The 13,240-nt window shown below is 35.7% G+C and overlaps 1 protein-coding gene across 2 annotated transcripts in view; it reads left to right on the top strand.

Annotated features, from left to right (window-relative positions):
- LRP1B (LDL receptor related protein 1B) overlaps nucleotides 1-13,240 on the top strand; it is a 1,745,675-nt gene that overhangs the window by 314,306 nt on the left and 1,418,129 nt on the right. For both annotated transcript variants that reach the window (XM_020288518.2, XM_076005497.1), the window contains exon 2: nucleotides 1,336-1,458. In XM_020288518.2, the coding sequence (XP_020144107.2) occupies nucleotides 1,336-1,458 (123 nt within the window). The remainder of the gene's footprint in view (nucleotides 1-1,335; nucleotides 1,459-13,240) is intronic.

Here is a 13,240-nt window from a genome sequence, read left to right as displayed (position 1 = left end):
TTAATGTAAAGAAACAATTATGATAGTGGTGCTGATGAGTGCCAAGTTAATGGTGAATATGTGGAAAATATAATAGGATAAGATGAAATGAGCTGTCAGGAAATATCTATAGTTTGAGAATTGAAAAAGTTAATATCATATCCACATCTATAGATTAAAGATGCATATATTTGTAAGGCATATTTCCTAAAAGTTAAGCTGCTGGGGTAGAGGGTATTGATGGAGAGAAAGGAAAGATATACCATATTTTACCAAATCTAGGATACCACTGAGTGTAAGATATATTATTATTATGTATATTGCTAAGAAAATATTGTCAATTAAGCTATGGCCTAATGCTACCATATAACTCAGAATTTTTATTTGCTATTTATTGAAATAGCTCACTTAGACCTATTTAATTATCTTTTTTATCTTAAATTATTCATGTATGTACATAATAAAATTACAAGTGAAGTCAGATGGCTAAAGTAGTCCTAATACTCCTTCACATTCAGAGGCTATCAGTTACAGGAAACGTTCCTCTTTTAGACATGTTAAAATGTGAAAAGGAATTATTTTTTTTTCATGTGAACTCACAGTGTATAAATAAATATATTGTGAAAAATAAACAGTTGTTGGGTTTATTAGAACTTGAGGAAAGGTTACAGATCCCAAATATCCTGAAATAAGGAAAAGAAAATAGCAGACTTTTTAGACATGATCAACTGTAGAAAATCATAGTTACAAAAATGACTTTGTGGAAGTTTCCTATCACTTTTGCTCTCTGGTAGCAGAAGTTGTCACCTTGGAAGTCAGGGTGAAAAAGGGAAGGAAACACTGTGGTATTGCATATCCAATTCATGTAGAGACTTGAAACATCAGTATTGGGATGGATGGTTAAGAATTGAATGCTCAGAAATGGAGTTAATTGCAATATTTACCTCATTACTGATATTTTCTTTCTCTTAGAGCAGAGAAGGAAACTAAAATTTCTGTTCTCAAGAACTTCTGCTTTGATTCAATATCTTATATAAAACTCACTTGATAGAATATATATCTATATGCCATCTTTGATCTGATAAAGCCTCTAGCCATAAACATAAACAGCATTCTTAACTATTTCCAGAACAGATTATATAAGCCTGTAACAAAGTCACATCTATCAAAATTGAGTGCTTGAGCTGAGCAGCTCAAATGAAGAAAAATAATTGGTTTAGCTTTGCTACTGAACAGAAAATGTGGATCATATTCATGTACTTTTTATGCATTGCTTTCTCACATTTCATCTTTGTACTGCTCTTGTGTTCATGTTCAGATCATTCATATTTTATTTTGAAACATTTTCATTTTCAGATCAGCAGTTGTGTGATCCTGGTGAATTTCTTTGCCACGATCACGTGACTTGTGTCTCCCAGAGCTGGCTGTGTGATGGGGACCCTGACTGCCCTGATGGTTCAGACGAGTCTTTAGATACCTGTGAGTAGAAAGGTTCTCATGCCATTCAGATTTACCTTACATGTGAAACTAAATGTCAGTTGTTTTCACGGATGACTGCTGTTCTAGTTGATTCTGTTTTTTCCAAATAGCCTAAGAAACTTGAAACCTTTTGTTTGTTTCTTTGAAATAAGTATGTGAATGAGAGCATAAAATGCAGTTTTGCAGTGTGAATTCTTATTGAAGAAAGAAAATGCAAGGTTAATTATTTCAAAGTGATTGTGTTAATACTGGTAAGAACTGACTTGAAGAGAAAAAAAATTCTTTAAAAGATAACCCTAAAAGGGAGTAAGACCTTCTCCAATAACTTATCTCTCACATTTTCAGATAGAGGAACATATGGAAGGAATATGAAGGAAATCAAGTCTTAGTTTCCATATTATTTCTATTAATCTATTAGGGCTCTACACAAATTATTGAGCATGCTTTCTTTTGAACCTGAAAGATAGAAACTTTATCCATCCATAGAATAAGTGTGTTTGCCTTTATAATATCAAATTCAGAAACCCTGTATCTTAAGCCTTGCTTAAGTACTTTCCATGGCTTCAAAATACCTAAAAAATGCTTCCCACAGCAATCAAGGTACTTCATTACTGACCTGGCCCTATGTTTTTTAGATGCTCTTTTTCAACATCTTTTTCTTTTTGAAATAGATGGATTCCAATTGTAGTCATATTACTATAATTTGGAGTCCACTGAGAGCTTTGCCCACATTAGAAATACCACCACAACAAAATTATAAATAATAATATGACCATAGCTAAATATGCCACATTTTTAATGCCACATTTTTAATCAAATGAAATATGAGCCATACCTTAAATTTTGATAATTTATAGTTTAAGCACTAGCATTGGTCTGTGCTCTTCAAGAGACCAGCTATGCCAACATGTCAATGGCACCCCTAAAGTAATCACATAGTCCTATGAATTTAAGGTGAAAAAAATCTCTGATCTTTATTGCTTGGTATTACAGTGATAACAATTATTGGTTCCATTTTCCATTTCTATCCACTCATTTACAAGTGTTGCAGATAATTTTTATGAAAATCGTGCCTTTAGAATACAGAGGCAAATGTTTATTGATTTTCATTGTTTGATAATATTTTTAAAATTTCTCAACATGTGAGTACTTGAATATTTGCATGAATTGCCTCTAAGCAGATCAATTCTTTCACAGGAAGAAGTTTTATTCATTTACCACGTTTCTAATTTTCACCAATTTCACCAGTTGAATTCTAAAAACGTTTACTAGACTTTAAAGCATAAACAAGGTTCCAGACATAATAAATCAAATATATATATATACACATATATATAATAGAGATAGAGATACAAAAAATTATAATAGATACATACATTGTGATATATACATATAGAGAAATATTACTTGGTGATAAAGAGAAATGAAGTACACACACATGCCATAACATGGATGAACTTTGAAAATGTCATGCTAAGAAGGAGAAGCTAGTTAAAAAAGACCACATATTTTATGATTCCATGCATATAAAAGATCCAAAATAGGCAAATCTATAGAGGCATAAAGTAGAGTAGTAATTTCTGGGGTCTGAAGAGCGTGGGGGATGGGGGAGGGAATGAGGAATGATTGCAATGACTGTTAAAGAGTATGAGGTGTTTTGGGGGGGCAAGGAAAATGTTCTAAAATTGCATTATGATGATTTCACAACTCTGTGCATATATTTAAAAACATAGAATTGTATATTTTAAATGAGTAAATCATGTGGTGTGTGAATTGTATATTAATAAAGGTGTTTTAAAAGGGGAAACAAAACTCAATATTGAACATATGCATATAGATGACATAGAAATATAGAAAGACAACAATAATAAATGCATTGGTCCTAAATTATATATATATATATATATGTATATATACTGGGACTATATTTCAATAACCTAACTCTTTTTAGCTATAGTCCACATCAAATCAAGTGCTATCTAGAGATTCTACCTCATTAGCTACAAGGAAAGACTGCCATGGCATAATCAGAGTCAGAGTCAAATTCCTTAATTTTGGTAGTAGGGTCTTGAATTCTGCCTTGATCCTCCCATCAGTTCTCTGATGGAAAAAGTGACAGACATGAAAGACACTTGCGAAATTCATATTCAATAAAGTCAGGTTGAAGGAGAAATGCCTTGGAACTGTGCGCCAGGCACAATGCAAAAGCAGTTGAGAAGAAACTGCTGTGATGTGGTGGCATGGCACATTCTAGCAGGAGTTTCCTTCACGCTGCTGAAGAGTAGAGAACAGCGGTGTTCACTTTGTGCTCAAAAGGGAGCTCGATGGAGAATCAGACTGGGGAGGTTTCATGGTCTAGAGGAGGTGTAAGAACAGGTGTAGACAATAACTAAAGGCCAGAGAGGAAAGAGACCCCTCAATGTTTACCAAAGCAGGTGATGATGAATATTCCACCCCCTCCCATTCCCACTCCATACCTCTAAAAACCTGGGTGACTCCCAGCTGGCCCATGGGACCAGACCTGTGTTTGCTGGCCAGTATCCACCCTGATTGATTGGGCATCTGCTGTGAATGGTCGAAGTCTCTACCACAAGGTTGTTAAATAGTTTGAATATCCACCCTGCGCAGAAGATAGGCATCACCTTGAGTTTGGGGGAAAGGTGGTCTTTCAATTCACAATTAGGGGGTTTTAGCAGATGGAGGCCTCAGTTGGAAATTGCATGGAGGTATATTAACAATAGAGACAGATTTCTGCTACTTAGTTGATAAAATGAAGTTCATAACTTCCAAGGTATTTTTTGGCAGTTTTTAAGTTTTTTTCCTCTCCAATGAAATTTGATGGATTCAATTTAAACATGTTTCTTCCTATTGAGCATTCTTATTTGATCCTCTACCATCAAAATTGCCAAATATTCTTCAAGGCAAACTGTTCTTTATCAATGCAGCCATATAACAAAGTCAGAGAAATAACTATTTTTCTACCTGGGTATTTAATCTGTGTAACACATTTAAATTTATATTTAATTAGACTGTTCCATATAAATGATTTTAGTCAGAACCAATTGAAACCTGGACAAGTGTAGGAAAAAGGCTTTACGAAAAATATCAGACTTTTTCAAATTTAAATTTCTCAATCCAGATGTTCACAATTACCATTTTCTCTAATCATAGTGCTTTGTAATGTGTTGTTTTATGATATTCACATGCAGTCATCACTAATCTACATAAAATAATTGCATAACTTTATAATTATATGAATGTATACATTTGATGTGAAAGAGAAATACTAAAAATGGAAAATCTTGAAAATTGATTCTTAGGAACGGTAATTTTGTGCTTAGTATATGAACTAAAGTATGTTATCATCTTTGATTTGAAGACAAAGTATGTTGTACTACAAAATATTAGATAAAACAGCTGATGCAATACAGTTATTTTTCCTAAATCCACTTAGCCTTTAAAATGGAAGAAAGACCACTGTAGCGTAGGATTTATTATGACATTGTGAAAGCTCTGAAGTGACAAAATTCTAACAGGAATTAAATGGATATTGTTGAGAAAGAGAAAAAGCTTTATTTAAGAAACACTGATGACTGGAATGCTTTTGAAGAAAAACATATGTACAGTAAAATAAGAAATCCTGGACACCAAGTGAAATTTAGATATTTGGAGATCTAAAAGTTCAGTGAGCCCATATTTTCCTCCTCTTCAGTGTTTGTTTAGGTCTGGGCCATAGGAGTATTCTCTAGTATCTATGAGACAGGAGTTAGATGTCACTGACAGCAATACACATAGAAAAACTGTTGTGCTAGGTTGATTTATGACTAAGCTGATTGCATGTTGGGATGAGTTTACTAAAATATGAAATTGGAAAATTTTAATAATTTATAACCTTACCCTTGAGTATAAGAAATGATTTTTAGCCATAAACATGCAAGTTTTTATTTCTGCACATTATTTAAAATAATTTTTCAAGTGTATAAATAATGACTAACATCATTTTTAGGTTCTATGAGGCAATGAGAATAGAAAATCATGAAAATCACCATCTTTCTACTCATTGCTTTCAACCCAGTGTTGTTAGTGTGTGATGAAAATGAAAATGAATACTGGAAATGTTCATTTGGGGAATGAAAGCTTGGTACCACCTGTGACAGGGAAGTCTTCTTGAAAGGCACTTTTGTTCTGAGGTATTCAAAATTTAATTCCTTCTAGGATTTTCTGTTGAACGCTTAATGATACTTCCTTTCCAACAATTGGCTCCAGCTGATGTATGATATTTTCTGGGAATCTGATGTGATTATACTTAAAACAAGATTCCTCCTTTTTAAGTCAGCAAGGCTCAGCCATGCTATTTGTCTTTCTTCCTTTTTTGCCTTGCACCATTCCCCTTCAGAAAATCAGTTAGAGGGTTCTTCAATTACAGATGATGTTTTGGACATAGTGACTCATTGGCTAACAAAGAAGACTAAAAATGGCCCAGGCAATATTTGCAACCTGGTTGGTTGTGATTGTTGGGGTAAGTTGTCTTGTCCTTCTGCAGCAGTCAGCAAACAGTTTCTGTGAAAGATCAGATACTAAATACTTAGGCTTCAAAGGCTGTATGATCTCTGTTGTATATTTGTCTTTGTGTTTGTTTATTTGTTTTTCAGTCTGTTTGTGTTTAAAACTCTTTAAAATGTTTTTGTCTTCTTAGACAAAAATCTCTCAGCTTGCAGTCTGTACAAAAACAGGCCACAGGTCAAATCTGGCCAGCAGACTACAGTTTGCCAAATCCCTGTTGTATAATAGTATGATAGCTGAACTATTCTGCTGTGGAGTTGTGGAGGCAGAACTGTGCCCGGGCACTGCCACTCCATGGAGGGGTATAAGCTCACGCAGTGAATGTATGAGGCATAGAGTTGTGTGTGCACCCACTAGTCATGGTGCCATATGGAGGCAATCTGGTGTAGTTTATAAAAGTAAGGGGTTTGTTCATGTATTTTCGCATACCTCCCTATTGATTAGGATTGCATTTGATTGCATGTTATAGAAACAGTAGCTTAATCAAATATGGGTTTACTTTTCTCATACAAAAAGTTGCAAAAGTAAACAATTAAGAATTGACATTGCAGCTCCACAATGACCACAAGCTTCTGCTATCATTTTGCTCTGCCATCTTTAGCACGAACTTGCCAGTCTTATATTCACAGTATGGCTGTTCCTCTCCCAGTAGATAATCCATTTCAGGAAGAAAAAGAGAAAAGAGAAAAGGCAAGAAAAGAGAAATGATTAAAGTGCCAGCTGAGTGTCTCTGTTTGTCAGGAAAATGATAGCTTTGACAGAAAGCAAGCCCAGTAGATTTCTTCTTAGATCTCCTTGGCCAGAACTGATCATATAGGGATGAGGCAATGAGTATTCTCCATGAGGTGTGTTGTTTTCCAAAATGGAATTTGGGATTCTGCTAGTAAAGAAAAAAGGAAGAAGAGATACTGGGCAGGCACAGGCACTTAGTAGCGTGTACCACAGTGCCCTTCTCTGCCTTCCTTCTTCCCATCTGCTGCCTGGGAGAGGGTATGCACAGAGCATGACCAGGGCTTCTAAATCCCAGCTGCTTGGTCCCAAAGGTCAGTTCTTCCATGAGTATCTTTGCTCTTGAGCAGCTAACTTAACCTTTTCTTGCCTCCATTACCTCTCTGTATAGTGGAAATGATAGCACCTGCCTCACAGTGAAGTGGTTAGGTAGTAGGGCCTGTTACAGAGAAGATCCCCCTTCCCCCATACTCCACCTACTTTCCAGGTGCCTGGAGTTCTGAAGACACACTTTACCTTGTGGGCCTTTTGGTAGACCATGCAACTGCCGCCCTTGGTAGACCTTCTCACACTCTTAGTCTAAACCTAACTGAAAATCAGTTTTATTCCATAAGAGTGTGGCTAGGAAAAAGATTTAATCTACCATGCATGTTAATTCAAGTTAAGTTGTAAACAGTTTTTCAAAATTAGGTACATTACACTCGAACATTGGGACAAATTTGGTGTGGAAATTATTTCGGGACATGTGACTATTCCTAGGAACTCTTCCAAAAACAGCATGTTGAATAATTGAGTAATTTAAAATATATGTATTAAAAAATACGTTGGTGAAAAATATTAATGGACACTGCAGTCCTGAAATGTAGACATCATCTCATTCTTTACAAATGAGGAAATTGAGTTTATGATCCTTCTGTACCCCTCTAGGTTGGCTGTTATTAGGGAAAGCAGAGTTTACATTTCTTTGAACTTGCCCTCCTTTTTTGAAATACTGAGATAAAGAAGGATCCAATTCCTAAAAGCACTCCTCGGGCCACCTAATTTAAAAATATGGTGTCATTTGAAAATCACAGAAGGCCATCCCAACAGGGTTGTTTCACACCGGCTTTGGGAGTGATCAGTTCTAATTGAACAGTGCAGTAAAAAGAACAAGTCTCCTGAGTAATAGGAATAGAAGCTTTTATGAAAAATGAAAATTGCTATAAGTCATTAGGTTGGCTGTGAATCCGCATGCACTGGCCAGTGCTTCTATTATGTTTCTGTTGTTGTGGGATTTTAAAGTTTATTTAGATAGCAGAATGTTAATGAACTTCTTATATTCATACACTGACCTTTCCCCTAGGATATAAGATGGAAATCCTTTTATAATTTCCTTCTAAAGTTTCTTTCTTTGACATAGGTCAGAAAAATAAAATGGAACTCAGGTGGGATGTTAGCAAACAGATACTGCCCTTTAAAAATATATAGTGGACTAAGGCACTGAAAGTAGACTATAGGAACAATAAAATGGATGGAAGTATGGTCCGTGTTTCTAATAGTGATTTAGAGGTCATTTTGCAATGAGCTCATATATGAGAGCCACAAAGCTAAGCTTTTCGTTAGGTAGAGAAGCTGAAATGATCTTACAGATTAAAGGGAAAGCATATGAGACCCATGAGGACAGTTTATGTCTCTTTCAATTCTTTTTGTTTTGTTCTTCATTTTGTTCTGAGGCTCCTCTCTTCAGCAGTAGCGAGGCCAAACGCATTGACCTTTCTTTAATAATAAAAAAGACTCCCACTTAACAGTTGATATGAAGAGGTGACGGGAGGGTGGGGAAAGGTATAATTGTGAGTGGAAAGGGCCTGTCTAATGTTGGTACATTTCCCTAGCACAGTGGAGACAGGGTAGGGGGTGACATTTCTCCTCCTCGTTCTGCCCCACGATGTGCTAACTGGTCTCTGAAAGTCTGCCTCTGCGATTTTAAACAAAGTTGATTGCAGGCATAGGTGATAGAACTACAATTCACACAGGCGGAGCAAGCTCAGCATTGACAAAAAGCCTTGCCTTTTCACTCAAGAAGTCACTGCTTTTTGGTCTTCTGATCCAAGATCACAGGTCATAGAATAAAAAGGGACACATGTCCCTCAGCCGTGACTGTAAACTATAGAGAATGAAAACTTTGAAATGATGTAAAATAAAAGGAGTGAAATGAAATAGAGGAATTCTAGAAACAACCCTGGTAAAATCTCCTTGGCTTAAAGGATGACGTACTGTAAACAAACGCTCCTGCAGGGCTCTACAGGGACAGAGCTGAAGGCTGAGCAAGGAGTCTTCCCGGAAACTATTCAATCCATCATTTATCTACAACTAATCTAGCATTTGGGGTTGGGGATGAAGGCTTCTTACCTTTCATGGGTGAGCACATTTCTTCCCGGAGGACATTTTATTCTTTATAGTCAGTGTATAAAATTTACATTTGACTTTCACCCAGAAGTGCTTCTAAAATGACATATTTTGCAAATGAAGCACTAAAGAATGTTGTGTTCTAAGAACTTAGTTTTAATGGCAATGCTGTTTTTTCTCTTTCCCTTCTCCCACGTCTTCCATCATCCCACCCTGAAAGCAGAATAGAAGACCCTATTCTGTGCCTATGAAATTTCCAATAGTACAATGAGTATCATTCTAGTAATTGCTGTATTGGCCCTGTTCGAGTTCATGCAGTATAATCGACTTTGGGTTGAATTTTTTTTACTAAAAATTTCATAAAATTGGCTTTCCTGATTTTCAGAATGGCAGAAATTGCTCAAAATGGGTGAAAATAGGGCTTAGGTGGGCGAGTACGAATTCAGTCAATGTGCTTTATAGAAATCCACTCTACTCACAGTTCCTATTTTTTGCTGATGAAAGATGCCTGGGGAGGGAAGGGTCTGCTGGAATTATTCACTGGTCAGCCTTGAAAGATCAGATGTGAGAAAGGAGACTCCTTCAACTGGCCCAAATTTTTCTGGGTACCCAGCAGCAAAGAAGAAAACAAAGAAACACTTCCCAACACCTCTGATCGAATTGCAGATAAAAAATTATTGTTAATATAAAATACTCAGCTTAGAATTTAGCATGAATTCAGCAAAAAGGTGGTCATTTCCAAGCCAAGAAGAGGGACCTAAGAGGAAACCAATGCTGGCCACATCTTGATCTTGGACTTACAGCCCCGAGAGCTGTGTGAAAATAAATTTCTGTTGTTTAAGCCACCCAGTATATGGTATTTTGTTATGGCAGCCTTAGCTGACAAACACAGCTTCCTATTAATACTATTATATACATATATATGTGTGTATATGTGTATATATATATATATATATATATCAAAATTTCATGTATTTATATAGCAGTGTAAGAAAAATTCAACAATTAAAAATTCCCTATGTTTTTCTTGTATATACTAAATATTACTAAATATGAGAGTATTAATATTAGAGGCCTATTAAAGAGATGTTAAATGAAATCACCAGTTTCTATTAAAGAGCCCATCTCTACATTAGTAATAGGTACATTTTCTTTTAAGAAAACTAGAAAATATTCAATCAGTCAGCAGCTATTTATTAAGGGCATACTGTATTCAATGTGCTTACTTGGTATGGTCTTTCCAATTACATAAAAGCAACAATCATTTATACCATGCCCTACTATGTACCAGGGCTTTAAACTGAGCTAGTTTATTCCTCATTTTATCTATCTTGATTTAATGCTATTCTTTTCATGTTAAAAAAGATATTTATGATAAAGATGGTGATGTTGATGATGATTTCTGACACAAAGTAGCTCATTAATATATGCCAGATGCTGTGCTTTGTTCCTCCCATAAATTGCTTCATTTGAGCCTGACAACAATCCTGAGAGGGTGACAGGTACAGTTGCTCAGCTTGTGCAGGGCACCAGGATGTCATAAATATCACTAACAACATAAGTATATACATTTTGCCACAAATGGAAATTCTTTGGTGAAGGGGCAATGTTTTCTAATTTGCATAAAGGTGCTATAGGAGCTAATGGAGACACTTCCTATTATAGCATTCATAGTCCCCTTTCATAGATGATAAAAATAAAGCATTAGGGCAGTTACTTGCTAGAGATCTTAAAGCAATTAAATGGCAGATCTGCAACTGAACACTGTACCATGATATACAGCCTCCCAGATGAGGCAAATGAGGCTCAGAGAAGTTAAAGAAAGTCCCAAGTCAAAATCTTGACTCCGTAGTGGAGGCAAAATTTCCATGCATGCTTGTCTCGCAGTGCATTCAGGTGAGCATATTTTTCATTATACCACACAACCTCATGTATATACACTATCTAGATATATGTTTGGCTAGTCAGTTTATATGCAACAGATTTTAACTGAGTAACTACTGTATAACAGGTCCTGTGGTAGATGTTGGGAATAAACAAGACAAATATGCTAAAAATGAAAGACAGATAGAGTAACAGCCAAAGAGAGCATTTTAATTATTTATTTTTCCCATCAGAAAGGATATGTTTATGAATGTATCTGTATTTTGTGTGTTAATAATTTCATATGGTATGTAGGCTAATATTTTCATATATGTATATGAACTTTATGTGTATGTATATGAACAAATTAATCTGGAAAAAATAATTAATATTTTCTTAGCTTGTTTTGCTCACACACACTGACAAACCACATACTCTCACTCTCTCTCTAAAAACAGATTGCTGAACATAACTGTGCAGATTATGAAGGGATTTTTAATTAGTTTTTCTATTTCTGAATAACAAATTACCACACATTTAACATGTTAAAACAATGCTCATTTATATTTCGCAGTTCTATAGTTCAGAAGTCCAGGCAGGATCAAATGGGTTTTCTGCATAAAGTTTCAAACGCTCAGAGTGTTCCTCAGGCTGGACTCGTATCTGGAGAGGCTAAGCAAGAATCAACTTCCAAGCTCATTTAGGTCGTTGGCCAGATTCAGTTTCTTGTTGTTGTAGGACTGAGGCCACATTTTCTTGCTGGCTATCGGCTGCAGCCTCTCTCAGCAATTGAAGACCACCTCCATTCCTTGGCATGTGACCCTCTCCATTTTCAAAACGAGCAAAATCGCATGCCATACCCTCACTCTTCATGCTTCACTTCCCTGACTTCCTTTTATGCTACCAGGTGCAAAAAATCTCTGCTTTTAAAGACCTCATGTGATTAGATTAAGAAAAACTTGGATAATCTCCCTTTTGCCACGTTGTGTAATAAATATAATCCTAAGAGTGATATCATAGTCACAGCTTCTACCTACACTCAAAACGAGGGAGTTATACAAGGCCCGCAAATCTTTGGAAGTCTTTAGAACTCTGCCTAACACAGTGCATTAGTCTGCTCAGGCTGCCATGATAAAATAGCACAGACTGTGGCTTAAACAATAAACATTTATTTTCTCACAGTTCTGGGGGCTGGAATTCTTGAGACCAAGGTATTGGCTGGTTTTATTGTGAGGTTCTTTCCTCCTTGGCTTGTACATGGCCAACTTCTTCCAGCGTCTTCATGTGGTCATCCCCTTGAGTATGCCTGTGCCCTAATCTCCTCTTCTTATAAGGAAACCGGTCATATTGTATTAGGGCCCACCCATGTAACCTCATTTTACCTTAATTATCTCCTTAAATCCCCTATCTCCAAAGATAGTCGCATTCTGAGGAACTCACAATCAGGGCTTCAACATATGAATTTTGTTGGGAGGGCCAATTCAGCCCATAGCACACAGGGAGATTTGGCTCTTCCTTTTTTATATTCTAAGATATCTTTAGTCATTTTCATCATCTGTAGCCAGCTCCTCTAATAAATATACATTATCATTTGTTTTAAAAGTTGAATTCCTCTCTTTACTTTTTATTGTGAAGAATTTCAAGCTGACAGAAAAATTGAAAGACTATTACAGCAAACACCTGTCTAACCTGGATTTATCTACTATTAGCATTTTATGACATTTTTTTCATCTTTATTTCTCTCCAATACACAGATAAAATGTTTATACACATATACATATGTGCATGTATAGGTGTACTTTTTGCTGAACCATTTTAATAAATGCAAGCATGGCATTTTCTTCCTAAATTATTCTAATAACACTCTTATGTAACTATTCTATCATCGCACCTATGAAATTTAACATTGGTATGATATAATATCCAGTCCATAATCAAATTTCTCTAGTTATCCCCAGAACATCCTTTGTACTTATTTTTTTACCCAATCCAGGATCCAACCAGGGATAATACATTGCATATGATCATTATAGCTCTTTAGTCTTCTTTAATCCTAAATATTATCTACCTTTTCTTTCATCTATCATTATATTGATATTTACCTGTAAAATATCACACAATTGGAGTTTTTCTCTTTGTTTCCTGATAGGCATTTCCTGATAAATATTTTGTCAAGAATACCTCATATGTTATGACATGTATTTCCCATTGTGTTTAATGAGGAGACAGGTCAGTTTGAAGC

This window comes from Microcebus murinus, chromosome 8, assembly GCF_040939455.1.
Source record: "Microcebus murinus isolate Inina chromosome 8, M.murinus_Inina_mat1.0, whole genome shotgun sequence".
Taxonomy (NCBI): domain Eukaryota; kingdom Metazoa; phylum Chordata; class Mammalia; order Primates; family Cheirogaleidae; genus Microcebus; species Microcebus murinus.
This window is presented reverse-complemented; position numbering and strand designations above follow the sequence as displayed.